At 32.8% G+C, this 19,524-nt stretch overlaps 1 protein-coding gene across 2 annotated transcripts in view; it reads left to right on the top strand.

Moving 5' to 3' along the window:
- LOC114331761 (uncharacterized) overlaps window positions 1-19,524 on the top strand; it is a 193,926-nt gene that overhangs the window by 140,145 nt on the left and 34,257 nt on the right. For both annotated transcript variants that reach the window (XM_028281399.2, XM_050659709.1), the window contains one exon: window positions 19,165-19,421. In XM_028281399.2, the coding sequence (XP_028137200.1) occupies window positions 19,165-19,421 (257 nt within the window). The remainder of the gene's footprint in view (window positions 1-19,164; window positions 19,422-19,524) is intronic.

Below are 19,524 nucleotides of genomic sequence, written 5' to 3'. Positions count from 1 at the left end.
AAATTATTTAAAACCTGTAAATAATATATGGCCGTATTTAAAATTCCATCGATAAAATGCAATTTTTCCAAACTATTCGATGACATGCTGCCCCAGACCATGATAAACGTAGGACATTTTTGACTTTTCAGTTAAAACATTGAGCTGAAAAGCTTTACTTTTTCCTGCGTATAACTCGACTCCAACACAAACTTCAAATCTGGATTCATCACTACATTGTATTGTATCCCTTAGTGAATTTGTCCAACCTCAATGCTCTTTTGACCATTTTAACTTATTTTTCTTGTGTTCTAATGTTAAGACTGGATTTTCGTTAGTCCGAGATAAAATTAAAATTTTCATAAAGAATTCGTATTGATTTTTTTAGCTTTATCAATCATTTCGTAAGTAGAAAGTCTTAATATGTGGATATCTTAGTGACATGTCGATCTAGAAACGTGTGTTCCAACCAGTTTACTCCAAAAACTAGTTAAATCTAGATAAGTTCCACGTCGGTTTTTCACTATAATGCGTCTTAATCCCCTTCTATCTGCTTCGCTTATTTTACATTTTCCTACATTTGTAGGTTTTGTGATGACAAAACCTGAGGTTTTGTATTTCCTAACTATATTTCTTACACTATACTGTGACAATTGAAACATATTCGCGATTTTCAAATTGATTTTCGAGAATTAAAAAATCTATTGATGATTGAAAAATGTTCTCATCCATAACTTTACCTTCACTCATTACCATCGATGACTTTATCCCGACAAACGGCAATAGGCTTTATAATATCACAAAATCTATTTGACATTAATTGATAATTGTTTTGATATCATTTTCCATAGCCTCTGATTTTAAGATAATTATGAAAAAATCAATGTATGTTGATGTAATTGAATCAAAAGCCACGATTTAGCGATTTTTTTTTATTATTGTTTGAAATAAATAAAAAAACCATAAGGGTAATGTTTTCAATAAATATTAGTAAAAAATGCAATAATAATTAATATGGGAACTTATAAAAATGTTGATTATCACTTTGTTTATAGTAATCGTCATAAACTGCAAATTCCAAAGGTGGGCCAACTGAAATGGGAAGGGGCTCGTAATTCGGTAACAGGTTTCTTTAATTATTTGTGTTCCCAACGAATTTTTTAACCATTTACTAATTTAAAAAATATGATTTTAATCTATAATTAAATTTAAAGTGCTTGTTATACACTGGCGGGCAAAAAATTTAGGTCACTATGGGAATTATACACGTTTGATGCCTGAAATTTCCTAAACCTGTTGTCCGATTTGAGTGATTTTTTTAGTATCTTATAGCTTTATTATTTAAGAATCTCAATGTATTAATATTGTTGCTAGACAGGTAAATGTCATTTTATGCCGGGTGTAACAATCATACTGTTTTTTCCTTAAAGTTCGGAACACTCTGTAGAATAATATTATAGCTTAGATAAAATATTGAAATTAAAACCTAATTGTAGCCTTAGGCTTTCTTAACATTTTCTTCTTTGATCCATTTGCTTATGTTGGATAATAAAAAAGTTAGGTACTTTAACAACTAGCAATGTTCTTCATCAATACAGGGTGTTTTTCAAATAAGTGCGACAAACTTTATGGGGTAATTCTGCATGAGAAAATAATGACCGTTTGCTTTATAAACATATGTCCACAAATGCTTCGTTTCCCGGATACGGGATGTTGATTTTTTCTTACAGACTGACGATTTATTTATTGCTCTAAAACCGGTTGAGATGTGCAAATGAAATTTGGTAGGTTTTAAGACGTAGTTATTGCGCATTTTTTGACATACAAATAAGAATTTTATATTCACCATTGGCGTGCATACGGGTATAAATATTTTAGATACATCCCGTATGCACGCCAATGGTGAATATAAAATTCATAATTGTATGTCAAAGAATGTTCAATAACTACCTCTTAAAACCCACCAAATTTCAGTTGCATATCTCAACCGGTTTTAGAGCAACAAATAAACCGTGAGTTTTAAGAAAATATTCAACATCTCGTATCTCGGAAATGAAGCATTTGTGGACAATATGTTTATAAAGCAAACGGTCATTATTTTTTCATGCAGAATTACCCCTTTAAGTTTGTCGCACTTATTTAAAAACACCTTGTATTGATGAAGAACGTGGCTAGTTGTTAAAGTACCTAACTTTTTTATTATCCAACATAAGCAAATTAATCAAAGAAGAAAATGTTAAGAAAGCCTAAGGCTACAATTGGGTTTTAATTTCAATATTTTATCTATGCTATAATATTCCACAGAGTGTTCCGAACTTTAAGGAAAAAACACAGTATGAGTGTTACACCCTGTATAAAATGACATTTACCTGTCTAGCAACAATATTAATACATTGAGATTCCTAAAAAATAAAGCTATAAGATACTAAAAAAATCACTCAAATCGGACAATAGGTTTAAAAAATTTTAGGCATCAAACGTGTATAATTCCCCTAGTGACCTAAATTTTTTGCCCGCCAGTGTACGATAATTCGAGTTTCCTAAACAAGTTATATGCAGTGGGAGGGATATACCAAATTTAGTTATAATTTTTGAAAATTTTCCTTTCTTTACTTAACGCTATTAGAAATCAATTCACTGCAATAGTAGTAAGTGGAAGTTTTATGTCCTGATGTTGGTTTTTCACTTCACCAATTTATAATACATCAGAGTGTATTTCACCTAATGTGTTCTTTTGTTAAATATGTAGGCGGTGCGATAAGTACTTTCCTCCACAGTCAGATGGCGCCACTATCGCAATAATTGCGTGAAATTACTGAAACTTCAGCTCCTGGAGCGAACCATGGCCGGTGAAAGAAACCCCGTCTTCGTAAAGATTAGGTGGTTGTACGACCGAGGACAGCGTCTGTCACCGGTCATGGTTCGCTCTGGGAGATGTACTATCGTGTAATACTGCACTGACACTGCCATCTTAGCCGAAAATATTGGGGATCTTCAGAGGCTGGTGACCAGAATAGCGGAGTTTGGACAAGAACGTCTAACAATCGGTCCAACAAAGAAATGATTAGAATCTCTTCATAAACGGATCCAATTTCGAACGAGTCTACCAATAAGCATATCTTGGAACAATGATCAACTCCACTTTTTTGGTAAAAAATCTGCGTCGATTTGCTTCCACACGTTCGATATATCGACACCAACGAACTGCACAGTCACATCGCTACGTTAAATCGTTGTAGTGTATACGGGCTATTATAGATCTCTACTATGCCGAATTATTGGGCCGATCCGACCCCGAATTGCAGAAAAAACGGCAGCATTGGCGAAGAAAAAGTACTCTTCCACCATGACAACGCACCGACTTACATCTTCGCCGTCGCCATATCCAAATTGGTTGAATTGTACCGGGTGTCCCAATAAGAATGGCTCTCGACCATATCTCAGGAACCGTTTATAGTATGTACAGCTTTGAGAAAAAAATATTTATAACAAAAGTTGCCTCGGGAAAAGCCTGGAAATTATTTTCATGATTGTAGGTCCACCGCTAGAGGACGTAATTGAATATCAAAAATTAAAAAATCAAAATTTTACAAATTTTACCTAATGAAAGGGCACTGGAAATCCAATTATCGTATTCTTCATACAATTCTGCGCATATTTGATTTCACAAGTTTAAGTATACCTTTGCAAATAAGAGGTGGGGGTGAGTGGGAACCTTCTTATGAAAAAAAGTCCGGTTCTGCTAAATCGAATTGTGCATACTTGGTCTTGTTGAAAACGGCTCTTTTCGTCAATGTAAGTGTCTTATTTTCGAAATAGCCTAATAAATATGCAAGCTAGGAGGCGTTATTTAATTATTTCCAGAAATCTAGTTTTCTTTGGAAAATATTAAATATAAGTACCCATGCATTTTTAATTCTGTATTAAAAAAAATTAGCAACATAATACCGAAAACCGCATGTCGATACCTTTTTTCTATCTCGAAATATCTTAAGACATTTGTAAATTTTAAACATAACTGTTACTGTCACCGGTAAACGAGGTTAAGGAAAAGTAGTGTGCTATGGAAAAAACAAATAAACATTTTCCATATGTAAACGTATATAATTAATTAAAACAACAATAAGACAAACAACACTATAAAATATAACAAAGAAATAAAAGCAACTACTTACTTAGTCTAAGTGACTGCCTAAATGTTCAAATTGTTGCTTATCATTTTCGATGCAAGACATTTACTCTTTCAAGAGTAGATTGAATAGCAACAGATTTAACTGTTTAGACTTTTATTTATGGGGACGGATTAAAGACCTTGTTTTTGCCGCTAGGCCCACTACGCGAGAAAACATGATCTATAATCTCGAGAATACGAAACGCCATGTAAAGCATTGCGAAAGCAGAAATTGAGACTGCTGTTCGTTCAATCTACTCTTGAAAGAGTAAATGCTTGCATCGAAAATGATGGGCAACAATTTGAACATTTAGGTCTTCACTACGTAAGTAGTTGCTTTTATTTCTTTGTTATATTTTATAGTGTTGTTTGTCTTATTGTTGTTTTAATTAATTATATACGTTTAGCACACTACTTCTCCTTAACCTCGTTTACCGGTGACAGTAACAGTTATGTTTAAAATTTACACATTTCTTAAGATATCTAGAGATAGAAAAAAGGTATCGACATGTGGTTTTCGGTATAATGTTGCTAATTTGGTCTAATTTTGAAATACAGGATTAAAAATGCATACTTGTATTTAATATTTTCCAAAGAAAACTAGATTTCTGAAAATAATTAAATAACGCCTCTTAGCTTGCATATTATTTATTAGGCTATTTCGAAAATAAGACACTTACATTGACGAAAAAGAGCTGTTTTCAACAAGACCAAGTATGCAAAATTCGATTTAGCAGAACCGGACTTAAAGCCATTTTTTCATAAGAAGGTTCCCACTCACCCCCACCTCTTATTTGCAAAGGTAGACCTAATCTTGTGAAATCAAATATGCGCAGAATTTTATGAAGAATACGATAATTGAATTTCCAGTGCCCTTTCATTAGATTTTGATTTTTCAATTTTTGATATTCAATTACGCCCTCTAGTGGTGGACCTACATTTATGAAAATAATTTCCAGGCTTTTCCCGAGGCAGCTTTTGTTATAAATATTTTTTCTCAAAGCTGTACTATAAACAGTTCCTGAGATAAGGCCGAGAGCCATTCTTATTGGGACACCTGGTACAAAGAACTGCAGCCCCATCCATCGTGTTCTCCAGATTTTTCTCCGTGCGACTTTTTTTATTTCCAAACATGATAAAGTCACTTGTCGAGCAGTAAGTCGAATGAGTAGGTCATCGCCGTCACGGAAGCCTACTTTGCAGACCTCGAGAAAAGGTGTTTTTCCAGACGGGATAACGAAGTTGGAGCATCGCTGGGTCAAGTGTATCGAGCTAAAAGGAGACACAACACACAAGCCTTAACTCAAATGACACATTAAGCACAACGGAAGAGGAGAACAGGACATCGAGACTAGAGAATAGAACCAGAAATGATGAAATGGATGGGCGAGGAAGCCATAGTCTGGATATGGATCATATGCAATGAAGCATTGAAGCAAAATGAAATACGAAAAGATTGGAAAAATGATATTTTTTTACCAATTTATAAGAAAAGGGACAGAATCAACCGGAAATACTATAGAGCAATATGTCTAGCACTATTTTGTAGACTTCAAACAGGCATACGACTCAGTCGAAAGGAACAGACTATAGTGTACATTGGCTGAATTTGCAATACCACACAAGCTAATTAGACTCATTAAAGCCACAATGGATGAAACTCAGGCATGTGTACGAATTATAAAACCACCGGACGAACATTGTTTAACCTGGCACTGGAGTAAGCGGTTAGGCAAATGCAAACTGGTCGAAGAAACCTACTGACCAACAGAACGGTTCAACTGGCCGCTTTTGCAGATGATATTAAAATTATGAGTAGAACATCAACAGGAGCACAGTTAAAGGAGCGCGAACATAGTGGATACGTGCCTTTATATTATCCCAGATTCCCCAGTGCGCTTGTTGTCTGAGTGACACACTGTAATTAATATGTAATGGAAATTTAACCACAAATGTGGGATTAAAACTATTTTATTGACGTTTCAGCTTCTGACCTGGAAATCGAAACGTCAATGAAACAGGTCTAATCTTTATTATATGTAAATAGTTAAGATAATAATTATTAAAGTTTAGTAAACGACATAGCGTATTATATAAATATCTTACCTTATTATAAATATAAATTAATAAGTACCGTAAGCCTTTAAAATTCAATTCATACGCGTAACCGGTAATTTATTAAGGACTGGTAATTTAGTTCTCCCCGATCTGGATACATTTGAACTTAACGACTAAAATTTTTGTTCCTGAAGTTTGTTTTATAAAAAATAGATCAACAACTCATCTTAAATTTGAAAGAGATTTGAAAGAGCCACTGATGAAATCTGTTTTTTATTATTCTGTTTTTTTTACTATGAATAATATAAAGTGACTAAGGTTTCGCTTATAAGATTTCAAAATTTTTGTAATTCGATGCTCCCCTTAATCAGAGCTGCTCCTGTGGAGGGTATTACTACTACCTGTCTCGAGGCTTTATTTTCCTTTTTACGTAGGCATGACAGTACGGTGGTAACGGGTAACCCAGACCTACTTAGACGGGGCATTTAGATAGATAGATAGATAGATAGATAGATAGATAGATAGATAGATAGATAGATAGATAGGTAGACCAATGCTAAAAATAATAATGCTAGATAGAATAATGATAGGTAGAATAATCGAAAAAGAATAATTCTAGATAGAATAATGATAGGTAGAATAATCGAAAAAGAATAATGCTAGGTAGAATAATGATAGGTAGACTAATTGAAAAATAATAATGCTAGATAGAATAATGATAGGTAGAATAATGTTAGGTAAAGAGATTTTTTCCGTGTAGAATAATGTTAGGTAAAGAGATTTTTTCCGTGATTTTTTTTAACAGAATAGTCTATTTTTATCAACACTTTCTTTCGATTTTTTTTTATTGAATTTTGAGGTTTTTTAGATGCCGATAATAGGTTTTCGATTTTAATTTTGTTAATATCGGTCGAATTCTAATATAAATATGATTTTTAAATGTTTTATGATGATTAATTAATGAGATAACTGATTTTAAATGTATTAAAAGCATAGTTAATACAAGACAATCTAGATAAAACAAAAAAAAAAAACACTCTTGTCAAGAAAAATGGTACAAAATGAAGATCAGAAGATTTTAGCATACCCAATTTTTGTTTTGAAGTAATCCTATTCTCAACTAACGGGGAGCAGTAGGTTTAAATAGGAATTTAGGGATGCGAGACGTAGAAGAAGATTTTTAAGCGCACAACTATCCATTTTGTCTTTTTGGAACAAACCTCACGACTAAGGGCGTGCAAAAGGACCGGAAGCAAATTCAAAGGTTTAAAGTTGCGAAAAACTACCCACCGAGTAGGTAAGGGTTAGAAAATGAAGAATTTATGAAGTAAATGATATATAAATGAAGAATTTTGAAAAATGATGAATATATATGAAACAAGATATATATGAAATATAAAGTAAATGAAAAATCAAATAATGAAGAAATATGAAGAAGATTTATGTTTAATAGTACCTCGAAGAGAGGACATTCATTCCATCGTCAACTGGGTACTAGAAACCACTAATAAATGTACCTAATATAATAATAAAGTATTTAATGGGAAAATAGTGTATCCAGTTAATCAACCCCATTGTTAGGGTAGTAAAGACTCGTGTACCACCATAACAGTGTCTATTTTTCAATGTTCCTTCAGTAAATTGTCATTCCATCGTTTTCGTGGTCTTCCCACTGATCGCATTCCAATTGGGGAACTGTCTTTACTACTACTCTATTTGTTGTCATATGATCATGTTTGTTCCATTCTACTCTTCCATTTTTTACCCATCCCTTGATGTTTTACACTTTACATCTCCGTCGTATATCTGTACTTTTAGCTTTGCTTCATTTAGTGTGTTATTATCTTTTTTTTAAGGGTTTTGATTATTCCTAGAGGTATGTCTCTTATGTACATAATAAGTGGATAACGTCCTTTAATTTGAACCTCTCAAATGTGTACTTAATCTCCACGAAACATAAAATAATATGCCGGTTTGTTGTATTCCAATGATTTCTCGTGCACTTGCCTAAATATAAATAATATAGAGTTGGTACATGATCTTCCCGACCTTAAACCGTCTTCTTCTGTTCATTTGTTGTCACTTTGGTTGTTAATTTAAGTTCCGGTTGTTCGAACGCTAATCAAAAATGGAATCAACTGATCATTATCAAATATTTAATTACTGTCACCAACTGTTAATGTCAACTTTGTTTGGGTTGCTGAAAACATTATTAATTACAATTATGAGATTTATTAATCAATTATGTTAATAATTGTTATGTTAATTAATAATTAATTAATCAATCAATTATGTTAATTATCATAATGATAATTGATGTTCTTTGATATCATTATCATTAATGTTATTTGATAGTTGTTAGGGGGACTTAATTATAATCAACATTGATCACTATCAAATATTTAATTACTGTCACAACTGTCAATGTCAACTTTGGTTGGGTTGCTGAAAACATAGTTAATTATAATTATGAGATTATTTAGTCAATTAACATAACAATTATTAACATAATTGATTAACTAATTTCATAATTGTCATCAATAATTATGTTTTCGGCAACCCAACCAAAGTTGACATTGACAGTTGTGACAGTAATTAAGTATTTGATAGTGATCAATGTTGATTAACGTTCGAACAACCGGCCCCTAGTGTTGTGTTTAATAAATTAATTCACCTGTAATTCTCCGGGTATGATTTGTCTCCCTTTTTGAAGAATGGTATTACAATGTCAGATCTAAATCCTTGTGGTATTTTGTTTCGGTCCATTATTTTTTGGTCAAATCTCTTCCTCCGTACTTTATGAGTTCATGGGATATTCAGTATTATCTTTTACAATGTGTCTCGTTTATTTAATCACACAACTACATTCCGAATAACATTTAGAACAATGAGTTTTATGTACTTGTTTTTATGACATTTATTATGAGTTTTGTATTTATTACTACCATAAAATGTTACAATTTTTTAAATCAATAGCCGACTTTTGAATAAGTCATAACTTATGAATATGTTACCGGCCAAACCCGATTTCAGGACAAACTAGTTTGGCCTACGCGCGATAGGACAAACTAGTTTGGTTTGTCCTAGGCCAAACTAGTTTATCCTGATACAAATACACACACATCAGGCCAAACTAGTTTATCCTGATATAATAAAGACTCACACTTCACGATAAACTAGTACGGCCTAGTCTAAACCAATTTAGCCGAGTCGAAAATAATTTAGCGAACATATAAGGACTTTTACATGCGGGGAATTCCCAAATCACGTCCCAACAGGTATGGCAAAAAAAATTATACATCGATATATTTTATTATATGATACATCAGTAACCTGGTCGGTATAAGCTACCTTCAGGATTCGACGATAGAGTCGCATTTCGAAAGTCTTAATTTTCTTGCAGGTGGCGGTCTATGAGAGTCCACGACTCAAGTTCGTACAACAGTATAGGAAATATATAACGTAGTAACCTGATTTTTATGGGTATTGATAAATCATAACATTTGAATATCTTAGCCATTTTTTCAAATGCAGATCTTGCGTTCTCTATCCTACATTTGATTTCTAGTAGTAGGGGAGCGAAGTATGCTAAATGTGCAGTCACTCGATCGCTTTGGCGACCTATTAGGTTTTGAAGATTTGGTCCTAAAACCAAAAAAAGTTTAAGTTTTCCATTTTAGTGAGGATTTTCCATTTTTTCATTTAATTTTCCATTTCGATCAATCGTTTTTTCCGATTACAGCGCCATCAAAAACATCTTGAAAAAATGTTTCGAATAAAAGTTGCTTATTTTTACGTAAAGAATCCAAATCTGGAATAAACATTTGGGGCTCTTATTTAAGATTTTAAAGTAACCCCCACCCCACCTCCATGGGGGTCGTGTTTGGTACCATTTGATAGATTTTTCAAAAATATTGATTAAGTGTATTTTGCAATTTTTCGATCTAATGTTTATTTTGCGAAATGTGGCGGGATTTGTATCTAAAATTTTAAATTTACCCCCCACCCCTCTCCGTAGTGGTCATGTTTGGTACCATTCGATAGATTTTTGAAAAATATTGAACACGTATTTTTTAGTTTTTCGATCTAACGTTCATTTCGCGAATTATTCGCTTTTTTTTTGTGAAACTTTTTAACTCACCCATTTCGTTACGCCCCGCTCAAATCGTCAGATTTTTTAAATGTACACTGTTTTGCATGTCCTTAACTTACCTTATCTTAATCTGACTTTTTCGAGTATTTTAAGGATAGATTTTTGTTTCGGGCCCCCCTTAACGAACTCCCCTGTGTTAAGAGCTAATATATGGTAGAGGTACATCTGCAGGGTACCAGGTTTCTCCCCATATGATAATCTGACGCACTTGAGTAACTGCAAAAATCCCCGCTTGGGCTCCCCTACCATAGGGAATGATCCCAATTTTCATTGACGTTCGTACCATGCCATCTATAAATTGGATCATAAAATCTAGATTTTGATTTATAATCTGTTCAATATCAGCTCATAATGTTGATAAGCAATGGAAATAATGATTGTAAGACAGAATCATATTGTTTATGTATCTTAATTTAAAACTAACAAACTAAAAAAACTTTTTAAAATCTACAACTTTTCTTTGAATCATTTTTCTCTAAAATGTAGAAGTAGGGAAAAATGTTCTTTCACTTTTTATGATTATGTAAAAAAACAAAGTTACATTAGCTGTAAGTACGTCTTCAAGTATTTGTCTTCAGCCTAGCTATCCCTCATTTACTTACTACCTTTTAGAACCTTCAGACATTGATAAGATTTTGTCAGCTGTTTTTTTTGTTTACTGGCCTTGTTTCCTGTAGTAAACTTAAAGCAAAAGTATGTCTGTATAGGTATAATACGCTGTGATATAGAGAAATTACTTTGATTAAGTTTTTTTTATATAAAGCTTTTTATTTAGAACGATCATTGTAATAAAAAACAATAATTGTTACAACAAACATTATTATTAAAACATTAAAACAAATAATTAATATTTAATTCAATAAAATATCGATGTCCCCTCGTATGTACTGAAATTTGAAACAGATTGCTTCATTCTGAAGTTGGATGTATCGGCAATATAATAAAATGTTTTATTTAAATAGTAAACAAATTATGCACGTGCTCACTATTTTATTCAGAATATGCTTATGCAGTTTTAAACTACACTATAATACAAGCAATAGGATTTTTGATAACGTACTACTTGTAACATTGCTATAATAATTTGATAGTGTTTTAACTACACTGTGCATCAAAATTACCCCATAATTTTAATGTTAGCATAAATAAATTTTTATTTTTTAAGGCTTAACAATTAAAATAAAATGTTGTTTTTTACCAGAAATGTATAGAAATCTGACTAATTGACATATAAAAAAAGAACAAAATAGAAAATTGTAAAGAAACAATTAAATTAAAAGTTAGTACCTATTGCCTTCTTTGGTGTGTATGACTGCCTCTATTACTGTTCTTATTATGCATCTTAATCAATTTGATCTCAAAGTTCAATAAATGACAAAAACAGTTGATTTAATGTGTTTGGTGAGATAGGTAGTTGTCGTAGCCATCTCCTTACGATATCCCAAATATGTTCTATTCTATAGGGTTGAGGTCGGGACTTCTGGCAGGCCAAACCATGGAAGCAATTCCAACCTCCTGACGATATCGCTGCACGATTGGTATTATCATGACCATTACATACCATTCCTGCGCCACCATCATACAATCCTTACATTGTTACACTGCACGTAGCGTTCCCCAGGTGTTCTTTATACTCTATTTCGACTATCATCAGAAAAAAGATAATATCTGGATTGATCGGTAAAAAATATTCTTCCTCAATTTTCATTATTCAAAACAATATCTTTGTAAACAACTGACTTTATCTTCTATGCTCTCTGGTCAATACTGGGCCAATGGGTGCCTTCCATGCGCAGGTCATTTTCGCGAAGTCTTCTCCGTCACTCCGTGTCAAATTCAATTTGAATGTATCCTGACAAATTTCGACAAATTTCGAGTTCACTTTAAAGCGGGCTCCACACTCTCGGCGAAGTTACTTCGCCAAAGTTGATCGAAGTCCGAAGTACCCTCTCTACACACTCGTTCTACTTCGCGAGGAAGTGCGATACCGACAAAGATCCCTTTGACTCGGACGCTCCAGACTGACAGAGAATGGAAGTAGAACGAAGTGAGGTAAAGTTACACAAGGTGGCCGTCTACACTCTCGTACTTGTTGAACCTCGATCGACTTCGGCGAGAGTGTGGAGCTCGCATAAGGAAAACACTAAATAAACTTGAAAAACTGGTTTTAAAATTCAGCAAAACATATTCAAACCAAAATATATCGAAAATAAAATGAAGAATTGCTATCATGTTTTCAATTCACTTGCAACTTGCAAAACATGATAAAAACCATCCTTTTTGCAGTTCTACCGATAAAATTTTACAATATCCGGTATATTGGTAAATAGTAAATATTTACCGGCTAAAATTATACTTATTTTAAAATTATGCATTAATTTTGGTGCACAGAAATAATTCTGTTACATTTTTAAAATAATTGTATTGAACGGGTACGGTAAGAAGAAACATTTTATGGTTTATACTAGTTATAAACAAATCACGAGGAATTAAAATATTCTTAATTTTTCTTGTTATTACTTTATTATTATTATTTAACACTTGGTTGTATGTCACCGCGTAAAGTTTTAAGTAATGTATGTAGTCATTCATCATGAGAATTATTACTATTTATATATCACTTACTAAGATTCTTTGATCGTTACGTGGCTTAAATACAGATGGTGCGATTTCGGAAATCATTCTGTACTTTACAATAAGAATTAAAATTACTTATAAAACACCATATTTATTTTGTCTTTGGTAATGAGATAAATTTTTATTAGATAATTATTTAATGGTTTTGTTAATGAGCTTCATAATTTTTAATTTACATTTAACAAAAAGCTCTCATCATCAAAAAACATCAACACCTCGTTGCATTAAAAAACATTATTTAACCTGTCAGACAAAAAAGACGGTAAAAACATTTAAATTGCATATATCAAATGAGTATTAATAAAATCTCGTCAAAAAATTTATGAAAACAATTCCTATAATATTTAAATACAAACCTATCAATCAACACGGAAAATTTTTTAGTATGTATTGTGATCAAACTTCAGTGGAATAATACAAGCTTAATATTTATAATTTAATTAACAGGGTTAAAAAATAGCTGGAATTCTAGTATCATGCTTGAACTATTATATTACACTATCGGTTTACAACGTTCTCCTTCTTCCGATACCCATTCGCCATTCCTCTTTGTCTGCACGTTGCACGTTGATGTACTTGCAGACCTCTTTCATTTATGGATTTGTTTATTCCCGCTTGCCAACTTTTCCTCGGTCTACCTCTGCTTTTTCTACATAGCGGTTTCCAGTTTTCTACTTGTTTTGGGATTCTGCTCTCATGCATTCTTTGAGTTATATTAACTATTAGCTGCTTGAGTATTTACGACCTATATTTTAAACTTCTTCTTTAAGTGCTCTCTCCCAATCGTAGGTTGGATATCATTATCACTATCTTTACTATATCTACCGCTGCTTTAAAGAGTTCTACTGAACTATATTTAAACCAGTGTTTTAAATTTTTCAATTTCAATCAATAACCTCTTATTTTTTCCTCCTCTTATATTTTCCTGTACATATTATCAATCTTAGAATTTCATATCGCTGTCTCCTCATCACGTCTCCCAGATATTGTAACTTTCTTATTTTTATTGTGTTTATTATATCGTATTCTTTGCCCATTTCTCGCAATACTTCGTGTTCTTTTTCTTGTGTGTCTGGACTTCATTAATGCAATTTTAATTTCCTCTTTTTATATCTTATTATATATTAGATTTCTACGGCTGTCGCCGTCTCTCCATACCCAGCTTCCAATTTTTTCTATCGTAACACATATTTTCATCTAACTGTCTCGAATCCATTGCCTCCTGAATATTGTCCCTCCAGCTTCTCCGTGGTCGTCCTCTTTTTCTTCTATCCGGTGGGACCCACTCAAATATTTTTCTAGGCCAGCCAGCCTCATTCATTTTTTTAACGTGACCGAACCATGTCAGCTGTCTCTTTTCAATATTGTCTATTATAGTTTTTTCCACCTTCATACGTTCTCTAATTGTTTCATTTCTTACATGTTCCAATCTCGGAACCTGACAACTTCTCCCCAAAATGTCCATTTCTGTATTAAGTAGCTTCTTTTTATTTCTTGCACTTATGTACCAAACTTCTGCACCGTAGATTGTAGCGCTCTTCATTATACTTTCATATATTCTTCTCTTTGTTTCCTTCCTGATATCTTTGTCCCATAAAATTGAATTGAGGGATCTAGTGATGTTTCTATTCTTTTTCTCATGAGCATCTTTCAGTGCGTCACAGTTTTTCGATTTCTTTCTAACTCATTAAATTGAATGTGACAGAAAAAAAGGCCCGTCGGTGATTATAGACATTTGTAACATTTATTCTAGTTGTCGATAGATGGAGCTATAATCGAAAAAAAAATTATTTATGAATTATATATCTAATATATCTACGAATATGATTAATTATTTATATGGGAAATAAGCCACAATTAAAATGAAAAAAATAATTTTATTAACGTTTCGACGCCCAAATCGGGTGCCGTTGTCAAAATACAAAATACTACTAAAATAAACAAAAGTGTTGTTGCTAAGCAAAAAAATTCTTCTAATAATTTATTTAATCTGACTCATTTATATTGGCAATTCAGACATATATTATACATTTTAAAGTAGAAGAATTTAAAATAATGATATTGCCAATATTTATGAGTTGCGTTCCTGGGACGATTTACTGAAAGATAGTTCATTCGATTACATGAAATCAACCCCAACTCAAGAATATCCGTCACAAAAAAATTATAGCATGTGATCTGTCTTTAAAAAGACAACCAAATGCAATTTTGTTGCATTTGTTGTATGAGTTTTCCATCGATACCGATGGCTTTCATTGACTTCCATAGTTCTGTTATGGGGACACTATCATAGGCTTTTTTTAGGTCGATAAGAGCGAAGTGGGTTTGCTGATTTCTCTGTATTCTTTTTTCTATTGATATTTTTAAAGTGAAGAGATTGTTTACCGTTGAACGTCCCGCACGAAAGCCAGCTTGTTCTTCAGCTTGCTTTCATTGAATTTCTTGTTCCGTATAATTTCCTCTTTTAATACCGTTAAAACCGCATTATCTTCTACTTCTACTTCTCTTTGTTATGTTCTATTGTCTTTGAACTCATTGTTGTATTCTGTCCATCTCTTTAATTTTTCGTTAGTATTCAAGACTAGTTTCCCGTTTGTATCTTTCTTTAAATTCTCTTTCTTTAAAATCTACTAAACCACCCAAGCCGCAACTCCTTGTTTTTAAGTTTATCGACAATCTGATAACAACGTAATCGATTCAATTTTCAAAATAAATCAAAGTCAGCCTTGTGACTCCCGTCGGAACAATACCGTGCCTGATTTATACTCACACAATACGGCGTCAACGTCTCTGGGTATTTATACCTAAAAGCATCAAAGCTAGCGCTCCGAAGTGATAATAATAATAATTGTCTATATACAGTGAAGCTACATTCACATTTATATCAAATTCTCGAATATCGAAAGATTGCGCTGACCATACATGTATACAATTCAACTGAATAATAAATTCTTTTTTTCTACGGCCGTTTAATAACATGCTCATTATACACTATTTTTGAATTGATAGTAGTGATGTAACGAATATTCGTATTCGCATTCGCAATCGCGAATATTCGCATATTTTTGCATATTCGCATCCGCATTCGTATTCGCGAGATTTGTGCGAATGTTTTGCGAATATGAACATCAGAAAAAAAAAATAATTTGAGGATAAAATTAGGTTAATAAAATCAAAATTTATTCACATCTTATCTTTTTTTATTAAGAAAAGGTAACTTAACCTCGTATAATCACATTATCACCCTTCACATTATTTTACTATTTGTTATTATGTAATAAAGCTTAAGATTCAGATTGATTTAATCTAAATATCATTAGCTTCTCATTAGAACTTTAGAAAACATTACAAAAATACAAACAAAATTAAAAAAAAACTGAATATTCGCATTCGCATCAGCATTCGCGAATGTCGGTAGCAGATATTCGCATTCGTATTCGCGAATGTTCAAAAAATGACATTCGTTACATCACTAATAGATGTAACGAATACTTAACGACCACTAACGACCAGTACTTTACCCGTGAGTAATAGCTTATTACTCACGCGTTTAGTTCATCAAGTGATGCATGCCTTGACATAATATGTGACAGATATTAAGGACGAAACATACTGTCTTTACGTTACATGAGCTTGCATGCTATTTTGTTTAAATTTGATTTTCATACACCAAAATAGTGTTATCTTTAAACGAATAATCTTCACGGTCGAGACACTTACATTTTTTTATTGTAACAATATACTCCTCCGAATAGTAGGCAACCAATTATTCAGCCGCGTACTATTAGTGAACTACATTTTTTTTGTAAATTTTAATTTTAATCTAGAGCAGCTATAATACTCAACCTTTTTCTTTTCTGGGCCTCATAGTAGCCATTGCAACAGCTTGCAGGCCGCAATCAAGGTGAAGTAGTATCAAATACTATTGACTGTAGTATACAGTGTGTTTAATTGGAAAACGAAAATACTTAAATAGTGAATAGAGGTAAATGAGGCGGTTCTAGACATACCGAATTTATTTCCCCACCGATTTTTATAACCGAGTTAAAGGGTGTTTTACCGATTTTGCCCATTTTTCTAGCCCCATACCTTTAGAACAGCCTTGTATATTTTTTTAAGATTTGGTACACATATGTTACATTTAGAACCCAACCACCCAACTACGAATCACAAGAAACATCCAGGCCCGGATTAAACATAATTATAAATTAATTGTGAACTTGAAAAAACATCCTGTCTATTGACCCGCCTATTTTCAAAACCCGTTTGCACATTTGAAAAGAGCACAAAAAACTCATTTTAATGGTTCGCTTCTCATTTTTGTGCACAAAATTTAATGACTTTAATTTTGAAATTGTCAGAATTTTTAGGAACTCTATACTTGAGCTTTCAAAAAAAAATTATGATATAATTTCAAAATTAATGACATTAAATTGTCTGCGCAAAAAATTGAATCAAGCAATTAAACTTAGTTTTGTGCTCTTCTCAAATATGCTAACGGATTTTGAAAATTTCAATATACAGGGTGTTGTTTCAAAGTCACAATTATTTTATTTTTTTTTTGTTAATCCGGACCTGAGTTTTTCTTGTGATTACTAAATAATTCATTGCAATGTCTTCTTCTTCTTTAAGTACCGTGCCCAAATTTTTAGGCGTGGGTAGCTTCCATAACAATTTGCCGATATCGTTCTCGATCTTGTGCGGGTTGTGCGGCATGTAACAATTGATCTGCTGATAAGCCAGTCCATTGACGAAGGTTTCGGAGCCATGAATATTTCTTTCGACCAATTCCTCTTTTTCCGTCGATCTTTCCATTGAGTATTAACTGCAGCATCCTGTATCTGCTACTTCTCATTATATGCCCCAGATATTCAAGTTTTCTCTTTTTTATCATCTTCATTAAGTCACCTTCGCCTTGACCTACTCTGTTTAAGATTTCTCTGTTTGAAATGCGTTGAACCCAAGATATTCTGAGCATTCTACGATACGACCACATCTCAAAGGCTTCTAATTTGTTCATCATGTTAACCTTCATGATCCAGGTTTCACATCCATATAGTAATACAGGATACACATAACATTTTAGGAACTTGATTCTTAGTTGTAAGTTCAGCTGAGAGTTGCTCAGAATAGATCTAAGTTTCATAAATGCTCCTCTTGCAATTTCTATACGAGTTTTAATTTCTTCATCCGGATTTAGTGTCTCGTTTATCCAACATCCTAGGTATTTAAAATGGTTAACTTTTGTTATTGATTCATCATTGGCAATTAGTTGCATAGGGCCGACGTCTTGTTTACTAACCACAAGTAACTTTGTCTTTGTTGCATTTATGTTAAGTCCGTTATTGGAGCATTCTCTAGTGACTGGATCTATAAGGAATTGAAGATCTTCGATATTTTCAGCCATGATCGCTGTGTCTTCTGCATATCTGATGTTGTTAATGGTTTCTCCCCCGATTCGAACTCCACATTGTCCTTCCAAGGCTTCATTAAAAATTATTTCTGAGTATACGTTAAACAAAGTTGGGGATAACACACAACCCTGTCTGACACCTCTTTAAATGCAAATTTTGTCTGTTTCTTTGCCGTCTACCAGAATAGAAGCTTCTTGATTCAATTGCAATGTAGTAAATAAATATTGATTATTTTTAAAATAAGTATTTGTTCACTAACTTTAATAATTTATTATTAAAAGTTAATAATGCCTGCTTTTTAAACTGAGTTCTTAAAAATTTCAATATTTCAAAATTAAAGTCATTGAATTGCCTGCCTCACGCACAAACACACCTCAATCGGCACACTATCAAATAATTTGAAAAACACGTGAAATTTAACAAATAATTTGATCGTTTACAGGGCCCTTTAGTTAGCCTTCGGGCCGCATAAAAAACACTAGAGACGCATGAGGTTGAGTATCACTGATCTGGGGTATATAGTTGATAATTATATAACTTAAATAACATTTTGATTACAAATTTGGTATAACAACGTGATACATTATTTATTACACATTATTTTACTTTTATGCTAATAACAAATCATATTAAATGCAATTTTTTAAAATCCAACTAATTTGCTTTCCCACTTCACTTTTTCCTACACATGAACTAAAATTTTGCCATGTTATCAATTTATATAAAGCTAATCTCATTTTCTTTGTTTGCAGGTATCAGAATGAACTACCGAAAAGGATCAAAAGTCGTGGCAAAGATGCCCACTTAGTACACGAGGAGTTGGTACAATGCATGAAATGGAAACAGACCAGGGGGAAGTTCTTCCCCCAATTATCGTATTTGGTAAAGGTTAACACTCCTAGAGCTGTTATGGCAGAAACGAAGAGAGCCTTTAGAAAATTGCCCAATCTTGAGTTGGCGATGTCAGCGCTCTCAAATTTGAAAGGAGTCGGTACCACAATGGCCTCAGGTTAGTCAAATATTTATTTGCTTTAGATTTTTACTCTTTTTTAGGCTATTGATTATGTACTGTAGAAAGGAACTACAACGTTAACGGGGTTTTATTACTTCAT

The sequence above is a fragment of the Diabrotica virgifera genome, chromosome 8 (assembly GCF_917563875.1).
Source record: "Diabrotica virgifera virgifera chromosome 8, PGI_DIABVI_V3a".
Taxonomy (NCBI): Eukaryota; Metazoa; Arthropoda; class Insecta; order Coleoptera; family Chrysomelidae; genus Diabrotica; species Diabrotica virgifera.
The sequence above is the reverse complement of the archived record's forward strand: the minus strand, read 5'-3'. Positions and strand labels throughout refer to the sequence as shown.